The sequence below is a fragment of the Lactuca serriola genome, chromosome 3 (genome assembly GCF_051521515.1).
Source record: "Lactuca serriola cultivar US96UC23 chromosome 3, Lser_US96UC23_V15, whole genome shotgun sequence".
Taxonomy (NCBI): Eukaryota; Viridiplantae; Streptophyta; class Magnoliopsida; order Asterales; family Asteraceae; genus Lactuca; species Lactuca serriola.
The window spans coordinates 105,712,877-105,738,904 of record NC_136410.1 but is presented as its reverse complement, the minus strand read 5'-3'; the positions used below and the strand labels follow the sequence as shown (position 1 = coordinate 105,738,904).

General features: G+C 36.1%; 1 protein-coding gene across 1 annotated transcript; it reads left to right on the top strand.

The window, feature by feature from the left end:
- Positions 1-20,860: 20,860 nt before the first annotated feature.
- F3H (flavanone 3-hydroxylase) lies at positions 20,861-25,707 on the top strand. The gene is made up of 3 exons (XM_079031023.1): positions 20,861-21,303; positions 24,773-25,201; positions 25,327-25,707. Exons 1-3 carry the CDS (start codon positions 20,926-20,928, stop codon positions 25,612-25,614), a joined length of 1,095 nt encoding a protein of 364 aa, XP_078887149.1. The 5' UTR covers positions 20,861-20,925; the 3' UTR covers positions 25,615-25,707.
- Positions 25,708-26,028: the final 321 nt, after the last annotated feature.

Sequence of the window (26,028 nt, the reverse complement as noted above, 5' to 3'; positions counted from 1 at the left end):
TCTAGGATTGGCAGGCTACTATCGGAGGTTCATTCAGGACTTCTCCAAGATAGCAGTCCTGCTCACCCGACTGACTAAGAAGTCGGTGGTGTATCGCTGACGGCTTGAACAGCAGGCCGCATTTGAGACGCTGAGACAGAGATTGTGCGAGGTGCCAATTTTATCCCTGCCAGAGGGCATGGAGGATTTTTTTCGTGTACTACGATGCATCCATCGCAGGATTGGGCGCGGTATTGATGCAGAGAGGGCATGTCATCGCCTACGCGTCGAGGCAGCTGAAGCCTTACGAGGTGAACTACCCGACGCATGATTTGGAGTTGGGGGCTATTGTGTTCGCCCTCAAGATTTGGCATCATTACCTCTATGGGGTTCGTTGTACGATTTTCACGGACCACAAGAGTTTGAGGTATCTCATGGACCAGCCAAATCTGAATATGAGGCAGCGTCGGTGGCTTGATGTGGTGAAGTATTATGATTGTGAGATCCTCTACCATCCAGGGAAGGCCAATGTCGTGGCCGATGTGCTTAGCCACAAGGCAGTGCCGATCAGGGATATCTGTCTAAGGTTGACAGTGGTGACTCCGCTTCTGGAGCGGATCCGGGATGCTCAGCAGGAGGCTGTAAAGGAGGAACATCGGAAGAGTGAGCAGATTATGGGGCAAGTTTCCTCCTTCGACTATGATAACCGAGGGTTATTGACTCTTCACCATAGGGTGTGGGTCCCTTATCATGGAGGAGTACGCCAGGTCCTGATGGAGGAGGCACACAAATCCCGATTCTCCAGTCATCCCGGGGCGACGAAGATGTATAGGGATCTTCGTCTGGACTATTGGTGGCCCTGCATGAAGCGGGATGTGGCATGGTACGTGGAGCGGTGCTTGACCTGCAGGAAGGTCAAGGCCGAGCATCAGAGACCTCACGGCAAGATGCAGCCGTTGGATATCCCGCTGTGGAAATGGGAGGATATTACAATAGATTTTATCACAAAGCTTCCTAGGACCACGCGGGGGATGGATTCGATATGGGTTATCGTGGATCGATTGACCAAGAGCGCCCACTTCACTCCGATTCAGGAGAGCATCTCGGCCAAGAAATTGGCCGATATCTATATCAGGGAGGTGGTGGCGCGGCACGGAATGCCAGTTTTGGTGATTTCGGACAGAGACGTGTGGTTTACTTCCAGGTTGGAAGAGGTTTCATGATGAGTTGGGTACTAGTCTGCACTTTAGCACTGCTTTTCACCCGCAGACGGATGGCCAGAGCGAGCGGACCATCCAGACTCTGGAGGATATGCTGCGGGCATGCGTTTTAGATTTCGGAGGTAGTTGGGATACCTACCTCCCGTTGGCGGAGTTCTCGTATAATAACAGCTATCATGCGAGTATCGACCGTCCTCCCTTCGAGATGTTGTATGGGAGGAGGTGCAGGACCCCGATATGTTGGGGCGAGGTTGGCCAAAGAGTCATGGGGAGCACCGAAGTAGTGCTCGCGACGACAGAGAAGATTCAGTAGGTCCGGAGCAAGCTTTAGACTGCTTAGAGTCGGCACAAAAGTTATGTCGATAAGCGTCGATCAGACCTGGAATTCCAGGTCGGGGATATGGTTCTCCTAAAGGTGTCACCATGGAAGGGCGTCGTCCGATTCAGGAAGCGGGGCAAGTTGGGCCCAAGGTATATCAGACCGTTCAGGGTTGTAGCCCGGGTGGGTAGGGTGGCGTACCGGCTGGATCTGCCAGCCGAGCTCATTCAGATCCAGATCACTTTCCACGTTTCTCAACTACGGAAGTTCCTAGTGTACGATACGGTGGTGGTACCCTTGGAGGACATTCAGGTTGATGGCAGCCTGAATTACATCGAGCGGCCTATGGCAATCCTTGAAGGTGCAGTGGCAGCACCGGAAGGGGTCGGAGTGGACTTGGGAGCCGGTGAGTGAGATGATGGAGCACTACCCCGAGCTATTTCAGGATCGAGTGGCAGACTTCGAGGGCGAAGTCTAAAATAAGTAGGGGAGATTTGTAGCACCTGGTTCTTGGTATGTATTCTGTTATTAAATCTTCCTTTATTTTTGCATTTTTGGCCTTGGACTCGGTGAGTCGAAGGACTGACTCGCCGAGTAGAAGCGAGATGAGGCGCGGGGTTTAAGTTGAGGACTCGGCGAGTTGAGTCGCGGACTCGGAAAGTAGCCGCTGTTTGGACAAAAACCCTAATCCAGGGGTTTGCACCCTATTTAAACAACCTTATGTAGCCTCCTTTTCCCTTTTATGCTCCCAAACACTCCTCATAGCAAACCCTAGTCGTTTTTGTGAAGATCTAAGGCTTTTTGAGTGATTCTTGTGAGTTTTGGTCTCAAGGAAGAAGGAAGAGCATAGAAGGATCAAGAGGGGACTGAAGGATTCTAGTTTGGTTCACCATTTGCAGTCTTTGGAAGGTATAAAGTCTGAACCTTGCTCATTCTTTTGTTAGATCCCTCTTTGGGGTGATTTAGGGCTTTTATAAGCCATTTTTGGTGGCCAACAATGTTTGCAAACATGGTTGGGGGTTTGGGCTTCTGTATTAAGTCATTTTATTAGCCACAAGTCAGATCTAGGTTGCTTTTTGCACCGAGGAAGGCCCCATGCAACAAAAGAACCATTTTAGAGCCTTTTAAGCTCTAATGTCCCATGCATGCACGTAAATTTTGTAACTTTATGTGCTAGATCGAGTTTAGGGGCCTGGATCTATCATTTGGTTAAGTGTTGTACATCAGAAATCGGAGTTCTTGGTGAGGGATGTGACCAGCTCGGCGAGTCCATTCCTGGACTCGGCGAGTCCAAGGGTTTTGGTCCCATATCAGTGAAGGTCATAAGGACCAGTTGAGTGTGGAAGGGTTTTAGAGAGTCCCGGGGAGTGACCCCACGTTCTGGACTAAGCAAAGTGTTCTGGGAGTTCATGGTACTCGGCGATTGCATGAACGAACTCGGCGAGTCCAAGACAATCTTCATGGAACTCGACGAGTTGTTCATCAACTCGGCGAGTTGAGGTCAGAACGTGTTCATAGGATGAAGGGTAACTCGACGAGTTGTTCATACAACTCGGCGAGTCAAGTCAGGACATGAGTATCAGTTGATGATGAACTCGACGAGTTGTTCATACAACTTGGCGAGTCGGATGAGGATTCAGTCGATGTTCATTTAGAAGGGAAACTCGTCAAGTTATTGCCTAACTTGACGAGTAGAAGCGGGTATGAGGTCTGATGGAAGGATAGGGACTCGGCGAGTTGACGAGTCAATTCGGCGAGTCAGGTCAACTGGAAGTTGACTTTGACTTTGATTTTGACTTGGTCAAGGGGTAAAATGGTCATTTTACCCTAAGGGTAGATGTCAGTTTCTGACTAAGTGTTTTGTGGGAATTATAGCCGGAGGATTTCCGGAGCAGCAGCAGCAGCAGTCAGAGGATTCCCGCACAGTTCAGCAACTACGAGGTGAGTTACCTTCCAGTAGGGGTGAGTCTAAGGCCATAATGCCGACCCACCATTGAGGAGCATCTAGAAGATAATTGTCTTTGTGATAATTTATCTTGGTTTGGTATGCGTTTGGTTATGAGTTATATCTGTATGATATGTTGCATGATAGGGATAGTTTTCCCTGATAGTGGTCCGTAAGACCAAGGGTAGGTCAGTACCCGGATATGTCTGAATGTGTGCTTATATCTTGCTATTGTATGTTAGTGGTAGAGGGTGGAATAGTCCCCAGTTACCGGTTGAAAGATACTTATGACGATTACCGGTTGAAAGATACCGATGATGATTACCGGTTGAAAGATACCGATTATGAATTACCGGTTGAAAGATACCGATGATATTGTATGGTATGTGGTATGATGAGGGAACTCACTAAGCTTTGTGCTTACGGTTTCAGTTTTTGGTTTCAGGTACCTCTTCATCCAAGGCGAAGGAGCCGGCGGCGTAGCATGGCATCACATACACACTCGCATATGATTTCCGCACGGTGTTTTCTGGGATTGTACTCTGATATGACTTTTGTTCATGGATGTGGGTTTCAAATATGACACTTGGTTTTGAGATGATGTGTTTATACAATATTTTCTAATGAATGTTTTATGAATTAATTAATCAAAAATGAAATTTTTGGGCTTGAATTTTGGGTTGTTACAATTATTATGTTGTATCATTAATTACATTACTATAGCATGTTGACTTCAAATTGAAATATTTGTATAAACCATGGTCCATCCTATTAATTCTTTCATTTTTTGTTGTAGGTAATTTTAGCTAATGAATCCTTACTTGAATATTTCAAGTTAGAAGCTTTTAACAAGTGCTGGGATGAATGAATATTTAATAGACCTTACAAGCATGTGATAGACTTTTTAAGGTTTTTGATATTATGTTATGTGACTATAATTTTGAAGAATCTTATTCAAGTATTGAATTCATTTCAAGTAATGGTTCTTTTGTTTGGATTCCGAATATTCTAGTTTGATTTTTTTTTGAAATAATCAACTAGATTGATTCAATATATATATATATATATATATATATATATATATATATATATATATATATATATATATATATATTGTGTTGTTACATTTCTAAATCTGTCATATTACACGTCTAACATTGTTATGTTATTGTTTAATATTCTAAAATCATGTTTTGTACATGTAGTTCTTTATAACTGAAATGTTATGGATATCCTTTATAAATCATAATCCATGTTAAGTTTTAATCACTTTGTAAAAATGTATTATTTTTATTCAAGTTTGTTTTTTGTTGTTGAAATAATCAAATACTTTTATGACACTAAGTTTTTTTTGTAATATTATAATTTTAATGTTAGGAGAAGTATTCTATAAATGCTATTATTACTTGTAAAGTACCACGTAACACTAATGTTTATCAATGACAGATCTGCAAGTTAAAATATAATTTTATTATTCTATATTCAAAATAAATAACATTGTTATATATCACTACTAATGAGTATAATTCAAATATGCCAACGTATTTAACTAGAACATTACTCTATTAGAATATTTTATATATAGCTTATTTGGTTTCCTATAGGTTATTGTATATACTCTTGTAACACTATAAATTGTAAATTCAAAATATTACACAATGATATCATAATTACATATAATATTAGAATCTTACATATTGTAAGTTAATCGTACATATTACAATATAATTTCATAATATTATATATTAACAACACAATATTAATTATTGAATGGTTAGAATATCTAGAATAATATCATACCAATGAGTATTAAAAAAACCTAAATTTAATTACGCATCATTGCATTAAAATATTCTACTTATAACTTAGAAAATAATAGACCATTATTCTATTGAAATATTCTACATGTAGATTATGAAATCATACAACATATAACATTATTCTATTACAATAAAATATATTACATATAGATTATGAAACCATACAACATATAACATCATTCTATTAGAATATTCTATATGTGCATATTGTTTTCATGTAACAAATCCATTTTTCAATCGAAAACCTACAACATTATTCGAAAACATACAACATATAACATTATTATATAAGAATATTCTATATATATACAATTTTTTTCATGTAAATAAATTAATTTATTTAACAAAAAAACATAGAATATTATTTTATTATATTATCAACATCATACATCATAAACTGCAACATTCTAATGATTTTAAACTTCATACACTCTACTTATAAAATTTAGCTTGACAAATGACGTAAATTGTAAATAAGACAAAAACATCAATTTATGATAACAAACTACACATAACATTATTCTATTAGAGTATTATACATATACTTACTATAACATAAAACATAAATTATTATTCTAATAGAATATTATAAGTACAACCTTTAATTTTAAACTCATCTAATATGTGAAGGATATTACTATCATTACGTTACATGTATTATTCTTTAACATATAACTATTTTCCAACCAAAATATTGTTTTATTAAAGTTTCACTTATCTTGAAACCTTCAAACCATAACTATTGTTTATCAAACATTCAACCATACATATTTTTCAAAATATAGAAAATATAGCCAACATTCAAAGGGAATAATAATCCTAATAATGATTAAACTCTTGCAAATATTTTATCAAGTCGATCAACAATCCTAATTCCCTTGCATCCCTTCTTGCACCATGTTAAGATGTTTTCCTCAATTATATTTTGCAAACTCCATAGATTGTTCAGTTAGTGCATATGCAAGTTAGAATTTAGTTTTCCTGCATCATGAAAGTAAAATCAATGTAATCAAATATTTATCAGAACAAAATATCCATAATATACAAACTACATTCAATTAGTAACAAACATAAAAAATTTGTAGCATTATAAAATAATTAACAATAGAATTTTATTATAAATTTTTTAGCATAAAAGTAATAACTTAAAAAGTCTAATGAAATCATAAACAACTATTGTGAATATTAGAACATTTTTGTTGATTTTTAGTTCTCATAATAACTCAAAATCTATAATCATGACAGTTTTGAGTTACCTATAGAGTTAAGATCTAGATGGAAATATGTTGATGATTTCACATATTCTACATAAATCAAGGTTTAAATGACATGTTGTATAATACTATGTTCCATTACATTATGACTTTTAGAGATAACTCTATAGTAAAATATCTTAATTAGAATACATGGTGGAAGATACATAATGATTTTGACTAAAACCAATAGTATAATCAGAATATAGAGTTCTATGAAATATTTCATACATGAATACATTAACGCAAAATCATAAAGAAAGATAAATTCGATGATTACAACACATTAACTCAAAATCACATACTAAGATAAAACCGTGAAAAGATTATAGTATTATACATTACCTATAATAACTCTAGATGAAAATTTTAAATCCGATTGTGTAGAATAAGCCATTTGCTAGAATAACAAGCTTCAATTTCTTTAATTTAGGAATGGTTGATGATCTGAAACTTGATCTGATTTTAGAATCAGAATCACAAGGTTGAAAACCCAAATGAGAAAGAATCAGAAATTGTGTTAAATCAGAGTGCCTAGAATATTTATGTATTAAACCTTATTTTAATGTATGTGTACTACATTATCTAATTAATCAACAAAATAACATTAGAATTCAAGTTTTACTAACCATAATACTTAAAATATTACATACTTTAAATCAGAATATGACATATAATTTCAGACTATATGGCATTGTTTCATTATTTTGGCTGAAAACTATACCATAATTAGAACATATAGTTTTATAGAATATTTCATAGGCGTATACATTAACTCAAAATCATGCACAGAGATAAAGTCAAATATAATAACACATTAACTCAAAATCACATTCTAAGATAAAACAGTGTAAAGATAACTCTAGATGCAAAATTTGAATCCAATTACGTAGAATAAGCCATTTGCTAGAATAATAAGCTTCAGTTTCTTTTATTTAGGAATGGCTAATGACCCGAAATTTGATATGGTTTCAGAATTATAATCAACAAGTTGAAAATCCAAATGACAAGGAATAAGAAATTGTGTTAAATCAGAATGCCTAGATATTTATGTATTAAATCTTATTTCAATGTATGTGTACTGCATTATCTAATTAATCAACAAAATTTAAACTCAAAACTAATCAACTTAGAATATTACATATTTTAAATCAGAATATGACATATAAATTTAGAATATATGGAATTGCTTCATCATTAACCAAGTACTATCACAATACTTCAAAAAAAGGTTCAATGTAAAATTGTTTCCAATAAAAAAAGAATGTATAAGATCAGATATTACACATCATTTAACAAAGATAATACAAGAAAGTTGTTTCCAACATAATCGTAATGTTTAAAGCTGTAATGTGACACATAATTTCATAATATTTCACATTGTCTCATAGTGAAAGGTGTAAAGAAAGTAGTTTCTAACAAATGAACATCCAAAATCTAAAAGGGAAGTAAGATCTGACTTATCTAATCATAATATGTATAATATCAAGTTATCTAGCACAAAATTACTTAACTTTCACCAGAACATCAAAATTTATCAAACAAAATAACACCTAAAATCAAATTATATTTAAAATACATGCATTCTGACTATGATTCTATTGAACCATCGATAATATATGATGAATGTGCGATTTCTAGTGTTTTTCACTGCTAAAACTCAAATAAGAGGCTAGGGTTTTTCAATCCTATGGTTTTGTCGATGCTAGGGGTTTTCTGAGTACTGATCCATTAGCTTTATTGATGATGAGTGCAATTATTAGGGGATTTTGTTGAATAGATATGGAATGAAGATTGATGAATGATTTTGATGGAGAATAATTTGAAGGGGAGAAGGATATTAACGAACTCAAAGAAATTGGGGAGAAGAAGGAAGTGAGCGGTAAAGTGATCATATCCAATCTATTGAGTGAAAAGTACAACTCTACCCCTCCGTGTATTTCAATTAAGCATGGATTCCAAGATAATTTCAATTTTGCCGCCGCCTCCATAAAATTTTCTGTTTTGATCTCAACCCTCTTTTTTTTCTTAATCAATGGTCATCAATTGGTCCCCTCGTCTCACAAAATCATATTGTCTCACATGAACCCAACCTTATATATATATATATATATATATATATATATATATATATATATATATATATATATATATATATATGGGGCTATGTGAAAATGTGGATGACATCTATTGTGTGGACGTGTATAGATATCTGAGTGGCCAACTCGCCGAGTTGAGGCTCCTCAACTCGTCGAGTTGCCTCATTAAACTTCACGGTCAAGCCAACTTCTACTCGCCGAGTTGAGGCTCCTCAACTCGTCGAGTAGACCCATTAAATCCACGATTCTTCATCTTCAACTCGCCGAGTTCAACTAGAAATTGGCATAATTCCACAACAAACCTTCTATATTCTGGGTGTTACAACTCTCCCCCACTTAAATTAGATTTTGTACTTGAAATCACTCCTTCTTAATACTCATAACAAAGCGACCAACCTGATGATCACAATCGGAAATTCTGCGCCTAAGACAGTCTTCCCCTAGCAACTGGAACCCGAATCGAAGCTTCCATCCCGAAGACAACAATCAAAATGTCAACCCATGCAAACCACTTCTATCCTTTTGAGACCTGAAATCTATAATGGTCTGTCTCCCAGACTGACCACCCATACTGAAGCAACTCCATGCCAAGCTCTCACGAATAACAGACTAACCATAACACTTCGAACTCTGATCATTCAACGGTCTATCCAGATCTACCGAAACCATCCCTAAAATATTTCTTCAAGCTCGAGGAGGAACGAATCCCTACACTTTTGAATAAAGACCAATTTTACCTCCCTTAAGATCTAATACCTTTAGTCTCAATAGTCTGACTCTCTGTCAGATCTCCCAAGCTGAACTGCCGCTGAGCCAACATCATAGAGTTTCATACCAAACAAAATGCTTCAAATCCCTTAACACATCGCAGATTCAAAGGGAAACAAATTCACTGACGATATACAACTACATAACACTTTTTCCAGACAAGAAGCTCAGATAATCCTTTGAGTAGAAGATTCATCCCTGTAACGGTTTGAATCAGATGAGAGTCATGCAACAGGGCCAAACCAATTACTTTGATATTATTTAAACCCTACAACATTTCCCAATCAATCAATTACTCCACACACACACACGAGACCCAATCACTAATACTGCCTGAAACACTTATGTTGCCTGAAATGCTGAAACTACCCGCAATACCGATACTGCCCGAAACACTGATACTGCCCGCAATACTAATATTTCCCGAAATGTTGAAACTATGAGCCTGAAACCTCCTCACTAGTCCAACCTTCACAATGGTAGAACCATCCATCTGAATCTACCCATAGTCCCTAACTGGGGCATTACCAGAACCATGACGAATAATCCTCGAAACATATTGACCGCGATTCTTATCCCAAAATCAAGCCATAAGAAGACCCAAACCTTAAAACCTTTAACTCTATGCTATGCCATCACCGCCCACTGCTTGACTAACAACGACAATTAAACCATGAAATTTTGTGATACATTCAACCCTTACCGATTCTGGTGCACTTCCGCCTAGGCACCCACTTGATACAATCCCCAAGACTTAAGACTTACGACTGCATAAGGAATTTCCAACTTGAGAATCACAAATCTAACAACCGCTTGCGAACAACTGGAAATGTTGCATACAATCTTTCGAGACCTTCTGATACCTGACTGATACTTCCCTCAATCCTTACTACTTCCTTTATCCAACCAACATATTTACGACTCGCCAGACCCCTAGCAAAGCATCAATCCCGAACGCACCACAAGCAGAAGAAATGAATCTTTATGATCACTAGGCCCACAGCCTATGACTGGAATGCTTCTGATAACACACAGACCTTAATGACATTCTCATAGCACCACTGAGCACCACATAGTTGTTGCCCAAGCAATTCTTATGAGAACAAAGTCGTACACGATCCGTAGAAAGGATAATGCTCGGACTCTTGATCCAAATGGGAATCTGAAACCCAGGAGAACCATGCACATAACTCGAACCAAGAGTCTTAAAACCATCTTGCCCAACTCACACGGAACACCACCATACACATACTTAAGAAACCCAAAATATCATCCGAAGAGAAAATAAACACCAGGTATAATTGACATGCCACCTTAATCAAAACAAAAAAACATCTTCACGGTCGGTCGAAACAAGACACCATACTTGTAAGACTGAACGGATTCCAACACTACCCCACTAGCTCGAGAAAACCTTCAAAATGATCTCGAAGGCTACCCAAAACCTAAGTATACTATGAACCGAGCTTCCACTCCACCATTGAGGGTAAACATACATGAAGACCGAAGGAATCATAAAATATATTGAACTTGACGACAGATTGGCCTGATCACTAAACCTCGGCTGACATCTCTAAACCTTCCACGGAAAATTCGATGATTGATGAACCCCCACGACCAATGGTCAAGGATACACTAATACTCAAAACTAGAAATCAAGACCCTCATGGAACTGAACACATCTGCTTCTGGAAAGGATCTATCGATCAACAACTACCTAACTAATCCCAAGACAACGATCTGAAACCACACACTTCCAAGACCATCAAGGACTGACACTCAAACTAATAACTCCCAATTCTCCTCCACTAAGAAATCGAACTACCACTCACTGGTGGTAAACCAAAACATATCCCAAGCATCCCATCAAGGTATAACCATACCTGAACATGAAACGAGTATCACCCAAAGAACGGTCCTTCAGGTACGGATCAAACGAACCCCACAAGAAACCTAAATTACAGCTGAAGACCTTGGATCTTCCCATAATAACCACCTAAAAAGCATATGAACCTACTAATTTACGATCCAAACATATTCCTCTGCATCCAACCCACACGACAATCTTGCACTTGGCCTTTCCATCTCCCAAGGATACAACCCTTTATCACATTGCTATGATACTCGTGCCACATCAAACCACATGCACACACCAGTGCTGACATGCCGTCGCTAACCACCGCGACCAACAGACCTCAAGCTGAGAATCCAACCTAACTTGGGAGGTCAAAGCCTGCCTACTCCCTCCAACTCAAAAAAACTAAAGGAAAAATCCCTGCCACAAAAGTAACGACAACCCAAAGTGACAATCCACCACTTAATCCCATATGGAATTCTGACCGATCATGACAATCGCTTTCTCCCCGTGTCTCGAGGATCGAGGCACGACCTTTAACCAAAACCCTTGATACTTCCTGTCAAGATAATCATCCGGATCTGAACCATTCAACCTACATCAATATCGCCACAGGGGCATGAACAATACAAAACCCATCCTCTCATAAGCGGTGCAATACAAACGATCAACATATATGGAACCAATGCCTCAAACCATGGTATCCAATCATGCTATCTACCCTGACTAGTCCTTAGAGTCTTCGAAATGCTCCTTGATTTGAGTATGGATCCTATGCTTCAGTTAGTACGGGCCCAATACTACCCTCCACACCAACCCATACTTTCCTCAAGAGTCATCTCGGGTCCTCTAAGACCTAGTCAGAAAATGCTCTTGGAACCTGCTCAACAACGAAACAACCGCACTAAAGGGCTCCCTAGGCTATCCTAGCATTCCACACTTCTCTGTCATCAGTTGCTAAAGAATTCCTCAAAATGTCAATTAGCATTCCATGAATATAATCGCATGCGATAAAGATTAGATAATCCTTCGAGTAACAGACTCATCCCTATAACAGTTGGACTCAGACAAGAGGTACGCTGCAGGGTCAAATCTGTCACTTTGAGATTATCCAACCTTTTCCACATGTGACTTGACATATACACTTAATGGCTAACTCACATCACTCATGAGTTCCACAAAGCACAAAGCAAGCAACATTCGTGCAGAGGAGCCGACTGACACTAGAATGCAATAAGATCAGACAGATTCTCCTATGAAATCCCCTATCTATGACTCCCACCATCTCGTGCGGATCTTCACCCTACCTTCACTCTCTCAGGAGAGGCTAATCCTTCCTCAAACCATGTCTCTGATACCAACTTGTAACATCCTAAAATTTTCATAAAATTTAAACTATTCAAAACAACCCTTTTTCTATAGAAGTATTTACAAAAACTGTTGTTCCAAAACATTATTTAAAAATCTGAATCTCTTTAAAAAATAGTTTCCAAAAAGTTCACATTATCAGAGTTTCCCACGATCAACTGGAGTACCTGAAAACATAAACCAAAACTGTAAGCACGAAGCTTAGTGAGTTCCCCCAAAGTACCAACACCCAAACAGGTAACATATACAAATAACAGCGTGCATAAATGAGCCTTCAACCTGACTGGACAGCCTCGCAGGGCCTTCAGCCTATATGGACCACTCCCGAGCCTTCAGCATGACTGGACTGCCTCACCAGTCCTACAACCTATTTAGACCACTCCCGAGCCTTCATCATGACTGTACTGCCTCACAGGGGCTATAGTATATCTGGACCACTCTCCGGGCCTTCGGCCTGACTGGACTACCTCGCAGGCCTTCAGTCTATCTGGGCCACCCTGGGTCTGTTGGCCTTCCGCATAAAGCAGGACCGCCTCAACCCAACCACATACACACATGTCGACATATACATAACAATTAAACATATAACCAATCAACAGAAAAACAAACAGATCTTACATATCACTAAGCAAAGCATCATCCTTTCCACCAGGATACAGATCTAAACAACATAGTAACATCCTACCTACCAGGATACTAGTCTAACAGGTCACCACAACATAGCAACATCCTATTTAACAGGATACTGATCTAACAGATCACTACAGCATACAAGCATACGATAAACCAAGATAACAATCCAAAAGGGTTGGTATGGGTGCCTTCGACCCGTAAGTACAGTGAGGAAAAATTCACCTCGAATGCAGAAGCTCCTTGAAAGAAATCCCAAGCTGCTGTCATGTTGACTTCTGAGCTATCAATACCAACAACACACCCAATTAGCAATTGGCTCCATTCCATAATTCATAATCCATAATCCATACTTGGGGTAAAATGATCGTTTTACTCCTGATCTAACAGTAACCAAAACTGAGGCCTAAAACCAAAAGAGCCACAATGACCCACTAATGGCCCAATTTTCCAAATTGGGCCTAACCCCATATGGGTCTTATCCTAAGCCCATACTTTCCGTAAATCTAAATCTAGTTATCATAAACACCTCTAGGGAGAAACTTGGTCAAATACATACATCAAAGGTCAAAGTTGACCCAACTCGCCGAGTTGTACTTCAACTCGTCGAGTTCCTCCATCAAACTGTACAGATCAAGAAAACCCAAGCCAATTCGATGAGTTTACCCACCAACTCGTCGAGTTCCTCTAATCATATGAAAATATCGGGGGAAATTGAGCCAACTCGTCGAGTTTACCCACCGACTCGTCAAGTTCGCTCAAAGTCCAGAAGCTTAATTCATTAAGCACCTAATCCATAAAGGCATGACCACAAAGCATAGCTCTGACTTCCTTGAGCTGGGAAACCATGTAAAGTTGCTAACTTTACGTCCATGCATGTCTAGATGAAGCTCTTAAGCTTCAAATGAACTTAACACTCGAATTAACGCATGCATGACCTCAAGATCCTTTACACCACCTATCATATCGATAAAATCAGATCTGAAAGGATGAACCTTTACACCACATATCATATCCATAAACTCAAAAAGAAGGACAAAATCACAATAAAACCCAAATGAGAAGATCTAAGTTATTCATCACCAAGTTCAATACTTTTTACCTCAAATGGTTGCTAAAAGTGTGATAGATTATGAATCCCAAAGCTTCCCTCCAAGCTAAACAACTTCAAGCTCTTCCAAACCTTCACCAAGCACCAAAAGCACACAAAATCCACTTAAAACCGCAAGATTCTCAACAAGAGGCTTACAAATCAATTTTAGGGTTTCAGGAGTACAAGGAGGTTGATAAGGAGGTTGGTCAAGGAAGTTTAAGGTTTTTAAAGAGGGTGCAAAACTCTAAAAATTAGGGTTTCCTTCTGATTGGCCAACTCGCCGAGTTGAGGCTCCTCAACTCGTCGAGTTGCCTCATTAAACTTCGCAGTCAAGCCAAATTCTACTCGCCAAGTTGAGGCTCCTCAGCTCGTCGAGTAGACCAATTAAATCCATGATTCTTCATCTTCAACTCGCCGAGTTGGCTCCTCCAACTCACTGAGTTTAACTAGAAATTTGTATGATTCCACAATTAACCTTCTAGATTCGTATTGTTATATGTTTAGAGGGTGCCTTCCTATTCACATATCAAGGGGCCCGATTAGAGCCAATGTGTCCTAAAAAGAATTGGAAGTCGATCCTCGATCGCTTTTACTCCAAATTATCTATTTGGAAAGCCAAAGCATTATCATTTGGTGGACGCCTCATACTCATCAAATCCATTCTTGGCAGCCTCCCGACCTACTATATGTCCCTATTTAAAGCACCACTGGGAATTATTGACAACTTAGAAAAGATCCAACGTAGGTTTCTTTGGGGAGGGGGTAGGGGGAAGAACTTAAAAAGAAAATTCATTGGGTGGATTGGTCGAAAGTAATTACTCCAAAATCTACTCGTTGTCTCGAAGTTGGAACTCTCCTAGCTCGAAACACATCTCTCCTAGTTTAATGGGGAAGACGGTTGATGAATGAGATAGAAAATTTGTGGAAATATGCCATTACGAGTGTGACAACCCGAAGTTCGTTCCGCCAATTGTAACCCTTTCCGTTAATAAATTCGCCGTTTTCAAATTTGTTTCCGTTTACGTTATTAAATTAAGTCATTAAATTTGAGCTTGCTTTTATGACTTAATGGGTGTCCAAACGCGTTTAGAACTCATAATAACACCCCATTTTAGTAATCGGAAAAATATTAGAATCGACCATATCGGGTTACGACAACTTTATCGAGTGCGACCAAAAGCATTGTATAACGTCAGTATCGGGTAGAATTCCAACGTGTCCCGAACTTAGAACATATTTAAAGCCCAAAAGACTTCATTTTGAAGCTTTTTCACTCTCTCACTACTCTCTCCTCAAATCCAAGCTTTAGGTCCAAAATCATCAAATTAAAGCTCCAAATCATCAAGGTAACCTTCCTAACTTGTTGTACAACCATTCTAGCTTCCAAATCCGTGTTCAATCTATGATTTAAGACCATAAACATGTGTTTACGGCCCTGGAATGCTCTTCGGCCGTGAACACATATAAGTTGGGTTTTAGAGCCTAAAAACCCTCCGAAATCACTTATGGAGCTTGGATTCGACTTAAGGACTTAATGGATTTGACTTAGGACACCTTGAACTTAATTTTTGGGGAGTAAACATGAGTTTACTACCCAAGAACATGCTTGGGCCGTAAACTCATTATCATGGGTAGTAAACTCAATTTCAAGTGTTTAAATGCCACTTAAACACACCAATAGCCTTGGATTAAAGTCTAGAACCAACCACAATCAATTTAGGGGCCTTAAACATGATGAAAACCTTCCCTTTAGGAGTTCACGGCTATAAACCCCCCAAGTATGGGTTCCTGGGCCGTAAACTCATATACACAAGTCAAATGATGCCTTAAATCCATTCTATGGCTTGTAAAATTAGTTTGAATCACATGTGATTGATCTAAGGCCACCAAATCATTAATATAAGGAAGGTATAGGCTTATGGCCGTAAACTCCTATTTTAGGGCCGTAAAATCCCTTTGATGGTTCCTTTGGTGGTTTAACTTCTTCCTATGCCTTAGATTAAATCCTAGCAACTTTCCCCAAGTGATATTTAACCATTTAGCAACATAAAACACATCAACCATGAGTTCACGGCCGTGAACTCATGTGGTCATGGTCTTAGGGCCGTAAACTCCCTAAGGAGTTTACTCTTGAATAGCAAACTCATTATCTAAGCCCTATTCGTCCGTAGATGTCATCCGGGTCACTCCAAACACTTGATTTGAAGTGTTTTCGCGTCTTGGAGTGTATAATCATATCTAATTAGTGATTCAAAGTCTAATTAGATACATTTTTATATCATTTAATATTACATAGGAACCTCACGCGTTATCAAGCCCCGAACCGACACTTAGCATCCAATCCGTCACGTTTTCTCGCCTGGTGAGTTCATACCCCTACCCTTTTTCAATGTTTTTCAATGTTTTCAGGGGGGAATACAAGCAAAAGTACATAAATATCTTGTACTTAAATCCATTATTTCATTTGAATGGTTTTATAATTCGTACACTTTTAAGAATTGAAAACATATTAACAAACTGTTTGACTTGCAGAGTTGTTTTTCAAACCGATTTCAATTCTTATTATATAGTGTTATACTTTATATTTTGCAATTGATTGTTCACACATTTACTGTTGAAATCATAAAACTTTTGTGTTGTCCTTAATAAAACACCCCTAGATACGAGTGTGAAGGACAGGTATCATTAGAACTTAGTTAGGTCCTAGATAGTACTCCTCCTAGATACGAGAGTAAAGGACCAATAAAACAGAGTTTCCGTATTAATAATTTCAGTTTTAAATTCATTAATCTTAAGATTGGAGACACGTCCTTTGTAACACTTCCCCTAGATACGAGAGTGGAGGACTACCCCTGTAACCAGAATCTCTGGAAAAGGAGAGCATGACTTGAGTGTATAGATCTATACGGGATTGACTATCCCGCACCTGGCTGCTAGCTACAGCCGAACCGAAAGGTTCAAGGGTGACAAAAGTCATAAAAGATATTGGCCCCGTTCCGAGTCATATCTAGTCTGTAGTATGGTTATGGAACTCGCAATCAAGATTATGAAAACTTTATACTTATTTATTAGTTTTATATACGTGTTAAAACTAATGTACATTTAAAGGTAACCAAACTTTCAGGAAACTTCACACACACACTTTAAGTATGATAGATACTTGTACGTTACTTTCAGATTCGATAACACTTCACAAACATTTTAGGAAAATAAGGGTTTTTCCTAGGATAACTGAACTTGTTCTTAATCAGAGGGTGTAAAAATCAGATAACAAACTGTTCTTAATCAAACTGGGTAACAAACGGGTAACTAAACTTTACTTTTAAAAAAATGTGGGGTTTTCTTGGGTTCGAAACTTTTTCAGAAAACCGGAAGGAAACTTGTGCATTATCAGAAAACAAAACCGCTTATGAACTCACCAGCTTTATGCTGATTTTTAAACTGCTTGTATTCTCAGGTCCACATTAGACAGGTACTTGCGATCCTTTTTTGGCGAAGACGGAGTACGTAGAAGACACGTCTTACTTTTGTTCATATATATATATATATATATATATATATATATATATATATATATATATACATACATACATACATACATACATACATATGTATCACATTTGTAACACTTGACTTTTAAACAAATGTAAATTCTAATATGTAATGTAATGGTTGTTTACTTTGCTTACTATGTACATTGGTTGTGATATTCATGATGTCCTTCGCCCCAGAACGTTTCCGCCTTTAGTTTCGGGGTGTGACAACGAGCATTCACAATTTGTACAACAAACCGACACTCTACATAGCTAAAAAACTGCAAATGATGTATGGTGCAACATTTGTTAAGGTGGTGAATTCCATCAATAATTTTAATATTAATAAAAATGAGATCTTCACTCTCATTCCTGGATCGGGAGTCAAAATTCTATTTTGGAAAGATGCTTGGTGTGTTATTACTTCATTTCAAATTAAATTCCCACACTTGTATTTGATCGATTCAGTCGAATTTTGCTTATTGGTGGATCGATTATCCATTAATGGTTTCTTGTGGATGTGGAAGTTCGAACCTACATGTGCAATAGAATTAAATGACCTTTTGTAATTGTATATTGATTTTCGTGAATTGGAAAATGTGAGCACTTCCAAGTTTGGAATTAGATTTAATCTAAACTTTAATGGGGAATACACTGTCAAATCCATGAGAAAGTTAATTGAGTCAAGGCTTATTTTATATAGAGGGCGGCCAATTTGTTGGTCAAAGATGATACCTCTAAAAGTACAATGCTTGATTTGGATAGGCTCATTGTGCAGATTACTTGTGGTTGATGCCTTAATGTATAAGGGTATTAACATCCCCAATCCTCTTTGTCCTCTATGCAATAAGGTTAATTAAGCAACTGATCATCTACTCATTACATGTGAATATGAATCGGAAGTTATTAATCAAGTATTTAAATGGTGTTGTATCCAAAACAGAAGCTTTGCAAACGTTAGAGACTTCATTGATTATGTGGCTACTTGGGGAAACTGTCCTAGAAAGAAATCGATCATAAATATGGTGTTTTACTATCTTATCTGGAACATTTGGACGACAAGGAATGAGAAGGTCTTCAAAAAAGATTGGTGTTCTCCCGACGAAAATTAATGACAACATCATTTCTTTATCATATATTTGGTGTAAATATCGTGGTAACCTTGGCTGTGGAGATTAGGTCAACTGGCATATCTCACCCTTCTCTTATTTTCTATTATAATTTTGGTTCATTTCTCTCTTTCCTTTGTATTATTCTTTGCTCGCTTAGTTATTGATGGGTTTTGATACAAAATAAAAGTTTGTTTTTCACAAAAACCGGCAACGGAAGACTTTAAAAATAACAAATTTATTTTTAGTTCATAACAAAATCAAATCATTATGGATCCATTTATAAATGTTAGAATGAAATAAAACCAACCATAGGATGTTTTAGAGATAACCTTTGAAGCCTTTGAACCCACTTGGTTTTGGAGTCTTATAGCAAAAGATCAAAGTGTATGATCTTCTCTACAAATATCCACCATCAAGAGTAAGGCACTTGGAATGCTAGTTTCTTCTTGTATTTGTCTTAAACCTTTAAGTGCTTAACTCAAAGTAACTCAAAGTAAGCACTAAAGGGAACAACTCAGGAGGTCTTCTAAACCACAAAACTAACTTCAAAAGATAGAGACAGGAAGAGAGAGAGAGAGAGAGAGAGAGAGAGAGAGAGAGAGAGAGAAAGGAAGAAAGGAAGAGAAGAGAGAGTTTCGGCCATGTGCTTCAAGAGAAGAAATGAGACCAAAAACTAGCACATTTCTCATGCATAAAACATTCTTATATAGTCCATAAAAGGTAAGGTTTAACCATTAAAATAATCTAAAGTAATGGTAACATTTATTTTAGAAGCATGAGAGATAAAATGTGGAAGGTTGATAAACAACCTCTCACACCATCATCATACTTTCGACCATGCTTCTTTAAATAAAAAAGATTCTTTATTTTTTATAAACTCCAAGTTTATAAAATATAAACTTTGTCTTTATGTAAAAGACAAAAGAATCCAACTAGTCCAAAATGTTGTGCATGTCTTATTAATTCATACCATATGAAGTAATAACTAGTAATAGTCTCTTATAATTATTATTTTCACAAAACAATAATTATTCCCTATTTAAAATACAATAATTGTTATTATTTATTAATAATCACATTAATAATAAATATACAAAATGTGCAAACTTGATAAAGATGTGACTCTATAGGATCATATATTATTAGCAATGTCACGTCATAATAATTCTTGGACACATAGATCCAATAGTTACTTGCTAACGGTGCCCTTTTAATGAATATTTGTTGTTTAAAAATAATGACTTTTGAATTTCCTAGGAGTAATCCTATTAAATTCAAGTTCCAAAAGAAAAAACTAATATTTTCAAATATTTTATTCTTACCTATCTTTCTATTTGTATAAACTAATAACATACAAAATTCATTAATTATTTCTTTAATTTCTTTCTTTATTTTGAAACTTATTTTAATCTAATGAATAGAAGGATAATCGGATAGATTGAAAGAAAATATAAGAGAATATTTGATTTCTCAGTGTTGCGATTTGTATCCAAAATAACAATTCAATTAATTAATATATTTTGCAATTAAACAATATCTTTGACTATTTATCTAACAGGTTATCAAAACGTTAAATAATATTAGAAAATGTGGTCATTTTCAAGATAATATGTTACTAATATAACTAAAAAGAAAAATAAATAAATAACAAGGTATGTAGCAAGAATGTTTTGGGTCCATAATATTTCCATGTAAAATTCAGAACATGAATACGTGATACAACCCCCATTCAAAGCATGCATGGGCCCACTCATTATCACGTGGGGTAGTTGTAGCTGCTACGTTTGTACCCGACCCGACTGAACCCGATTTATTCTTAGAATTCCTATTCATAATTCATCCCTACAAATAGAAGCCATACAAACCCATGAAACCTGCAACACGTCTTCTTCCTCCCTTGATAAACACAAAAACTCTGTGAAAACCCTGAAATGGCACCCGCATCAATGGAATGGAACGAAAACTCGTTGCATGAAAAAGGCTTCATTCGTGACGAAGATGAACGGCCGAAGGTGCCTCATAATAAGTTCAGCGACGAGATTCCGGTGATCTCACTGGAAGGTATCGATGATTTGGAAGGTAGTGATGGTGGTGTTAAATCTCGTAGGGCGGAGATTTGTGAGAAGATTGTGAAAGCCTGTGAGGATTGGGGGATCTTTCAGGTGGTGGATCATGGCGTAGACGCGAAACTGTTGTCGGAGATGACAAGGCTTGCTAGAGAGTTTTTCCAGTTGCCGGCGGAGGAGAAGCTCCGGTTTGATATGACCGGTGGGAAGAAAGGTGGGTTCATTGTTTCTAGCCATCTTCAGGTAATAATTACTCGTACTTATTTTTTTATGTTTACAGATTATATCATGGTTGATATGGAACTTTTTTTTTTGTCAAAACAATATCTAGATTTATTATTTTTATTAAAACTTTTAAACGTTTTTAATATTCAATTAATTCTTTTAGTTTAATTTTATGTTAAAAATAAGGTAAGATATCGTTTCAGAATTTCTCACTGAGAAGCACGTGGTATGCAAACTTTAACATTCTTTCATATGTTACTTATGGTTTAGATAAATACATCAACATGGTGTTTCTAATAAGAAACTTTATTATTACTCAATCTATAATCAATTTTTTCAAAAAATAAAATAAAATTTCAATCAATAAAAATATTTTAAAAATTAATTAGGCTGTCTATATGGTAAAATGGGATACCTGACATATTCTTTTAATTCGGAATATCTTTACTATTTGTTTTTGTTACGCACTTGGTCCCTGTCTTATCTAAAAAGACTATTTTTTCATGTAATTTATCTAAACCATAGGGACCATTCGTGTAATTTACTCAAATTGTAACTATTAAGAACTATAAACTATATTGACTGAAACTATAATTATTGAAATTAAAAACTAGGGGACCAAATATACAAATGAAACCATAATTATTATTGAAATTAAAAACTAGAGGACCAAATCTACTAATGAAACTATAATTATTGAAATTAAAAACGAGAGAACCAAATCTACAAATTCAAAACTACAATGACTAAGAAATAAAAAGCTTAAATTAACAACTACAGAGGCTAAAACTGTAATTAATGTAAAATATAAACTACAGAGACCGAAATGTATTTACTGAAATTAAAAACCACTCTAGCTAAATATAAAATATATGGTTATTATTTATTGTTTATTGTTTAATCCTACCGCAATAAATAAATTTAAGTGTTTGGATAGAAGTCTTTAAAAATCAGCTTATTGTGGTAAAAATAAATTAAATATCCTGAAAAATACACATTTATTTATGAACACTATTTTAACAACATAATTAACTCCTTTGTTGAATTACTTTGAGTCGGATTTCGTGACAATTGAACATTGGCTGCTTATTATATCACCCACTGCTTTTTATTTTCATTGCAAAAAATATGTTTGGTGCAATGGTTTATTATCTAAGTAAACAATGTTCAACGACATATTTCATGGTAAGTCTTGATCTACAAAATGTCCCAAATCATGTCATTATTGTTATTATTACGCTCTGTTAGATGGGTAACCACATATTGTTAGATGGGTAACTACATATTGTTAGTTGGAATACCTACATTCCACCAAATACGTTATATAATTATTATAGTTATAATTAATGTTTTGATCTGCTTAATAGTTAATAAAAAAGAATTATATTTTACTAAGATTATATATTTGAAGTGTCTTTGGAATAATAAAAATAACAATAATAATGATAGCAACTCATATGCACAAAATGTGCACTTAGAAAAAACTGATTTTCATCTAAACCGTCTATATGCGCATTTTGATTTTAATTATGCTATGAATATATAGGTGCATATGCTTATTTTTAGGAGTTTTTTTAATCAGTCTTTTGTATCAATGTGTATATAATGGACAAGTAAATTTTGGTTGAAAATTTACATTGAGAAAAAAGTTCTTTAGTTTGCTTCCGGATTTGATTATGTATTGATCTTGTATCAATATATATAAATATTTTTATAAAATTGGTAAAATTAAAAGAAAACACAACCTTATGGTTTAAACTGTAAACTCTTTTAGGTCTTATTCTAAAAAATTAATCAAATTGTTATATCTTATGAAATTATCATTATTATTAACTCAAGTTATTGGCTGGTTGTAATAATACTTTTAACGAATATGCAAATAAAATTTAAAATTTTATTTCATAATTTTGATTTAGGTATTAAAATTATTGTGATTACGATGTTATTCAATACACTTGCCATTGGTTATAAAATTCGTATACCATTAGCGACTTGTTAACGTCATTCAGTACATATGTTGATAATGATTTTTGTTCCTGATAAGTGGGAGTTAGTTACTATCATCCAATAAACATGTTTTTAGATTCACTATTCCCTTTTAAGGGAAAATGAGTTATAAGAATTAACTGTTGATTTTGTATAAATTTAATTTTTTTTTTGAGACATTATATACAATCGAACAGCAATATAATTGCTGCAAGTTGGATGATATATAATGTACTTAAAAAAATAACTAAATGTGAACAAAAAACAAAACCTCCTCGCCACCTCCAACCACTTCTGTCACCACCATCTCCACCTCCACCTTCGTCGACGCCACCACCTCTACCACACAGTCTCTGTGACCAACTCTACCACCTCAACTTTGCCACGATCACGTTCGCCACGGCCACCACCATTGTCCCCATCACTACCACCACTTCCACCAAGTGGCGAATCGAGATCCAAAAACCACATAGTTCCTTATGTATATAAAACTGAAATAGGTTGGTCTTTTAGCAAAAATAGATAAGTCTTTTAACAAAAATGAGATAGTTCCTACATATTTTCTATATATATATTTCTTGCATTAAAAAAAAAAGGTAGGTCTTAGGACCTACCTTCTACAAGCTTAGATATCCTCCTGCTTCCACCGCCGCCACTGCCACCACCTCATCCTTTATCGCAACCAACACCAACATTGGTGGCATAGGTGGTGGCGATGATGGTGGCGGTCGACGGAGGTGGAGGGGGAGGGGGAGATGATGGTGGCAGAGGTGGTAGCGGTGGCAAAGACGGAGCTAGAGTTGGTGGTGATGGGAAAGGTGTGGTAGAGGTGGAGGTGGTGGCAATGGCGGTAATGGTTGTGATGATGGAGGAGGTAGTTAGATGTACTAGAGGAAGTTTTTTTTTTTTCATATTTAATCATATTCTTTTTGTAAACTATATATCATACAAATTGTTGAAACTGTTTATATATTACCTATTACCTACAATATCAGGTTGCAATGGTAAAATGTGAACATGTTCAACAAGTTGGATGACATCTAGTGTAGATAAAAATGAAAAGTACTAGAATCGAACAAAAACAACAATATACCATGGGAAGTTATTTTTCCGGCATGTTAATATTATTTTTATTTTAGAATGTATCAAAAAGCATAGATACAAATAATATACAAATAATAAGCTCTTATTAAAACAATAAATTGATTCTCTTTGTCTTGAATCCTATAATATAGGATATTGTAACGAGTTGAATCTATATATGGACTTTTAAACATGTTTATTTTATTTTATTTCTTTTTTCATTTTAGCTAGTTGGGATTTTAATTTTAATATGGTAGATACCATCGTTACTTAATTTCTATCACCACCTCATATATAATGTGACCTTCACACATTTATATAACTTGATATTATATTTATATCTTTTAGATTTCAAATATAGTCGAATATATGATACATAAATTATATTACATATATGGGGCTTTTGATGTATATGTAGGGAGAAACGGTACGAGATTGGAGAGAGATTGTAACATACTTCTCATATCCAATAAAAGCAAGAGACTACTCAAGGTGGCCCGATAAGCCCGAAGAGTGGAGGCCAGTCACTAAGGAATACAGCGAGGTGTTAATGGGTTTGGCGTGCAAACTACTAGAGATCTTATCAGAGGCAATGGGCCTTGAGAAAGAAGCCCTAACTAAAGCATGTGTTGATATGGACCAAAAAGTGGTAGTGAATTACTATCCGAAGTGTCCTCAACCCGATCTGACATTGGGCCTTAAGCGACATACCGATCCAGGAACGATCACATTGTTGCTTCAAGATCAAGTTGGAGGGCTCCAAGCCACCCGCGATGGTGGCAAGAGTTGGATAACGGTCCAACCTGTTGAAGGTGCATTCGTGGTCAATCTTGGTGATCATGGACATGTAAGTGTTGATAGTATTGATTTATACGATGATTTCCTTTTCGTATTTCCTTTACGTGTATTTTTGGTTGAGAAGTTATACATGTTATATGACATGAAAATAACACAACTTTCATTTTGGAGCAGTATTTGAGCAACGGTAGGTTTAAGAACGCAGACCATCGGGCCGTTGTGAATTCAACAACCAGTCGGCTATCCATAGCGACATTCCAAAACCCTGCTCCAGAGGCGACTGTTTATCCGTTGAAGATCAACGAAGGAGAGAAATCGATAATGGAAGAACCTATAACTTTTGTTGACATGTACAAGAAGAAAATGAGTGGAGACCTTGAGTTGGCTCGGCTCAAGAAGCTAGCCAAGGAAAAGCAAGAAAACTTGGAAAAAATGAAATCCGACAAAAATATACTTGTTTAGAAATTAAGATTTATGCATTTACCACCAATCATATGTAATGAATTTTATATGTCGTATTAGAGCATCTTCAATAAAAGTTTATTTTAAAACTTATTAGTATTTGTTTTCTAATCATATTTTACTTTACTTTAAATATTTTTACCCCTTGTATTTTACTTTAAATATTTTTACTCATTTCAATCAAATATTCAATGACGGTTTATTTATGAAGTAAAAATTTATAACGATTATATAATATTTTTAATCTTTTTTATAACTATTTTGTAATTTTTTTTGTGTATGTTTATAAAATAAAGGCCTGATATATTTTTATTTATATTTTTGTTTGTTTGTTACCTTTGACATCTATAAAATATAATACGCATTTAAAAATAACTAACTAAATGAAAATAATTTTAAAAAAATTTAAATATG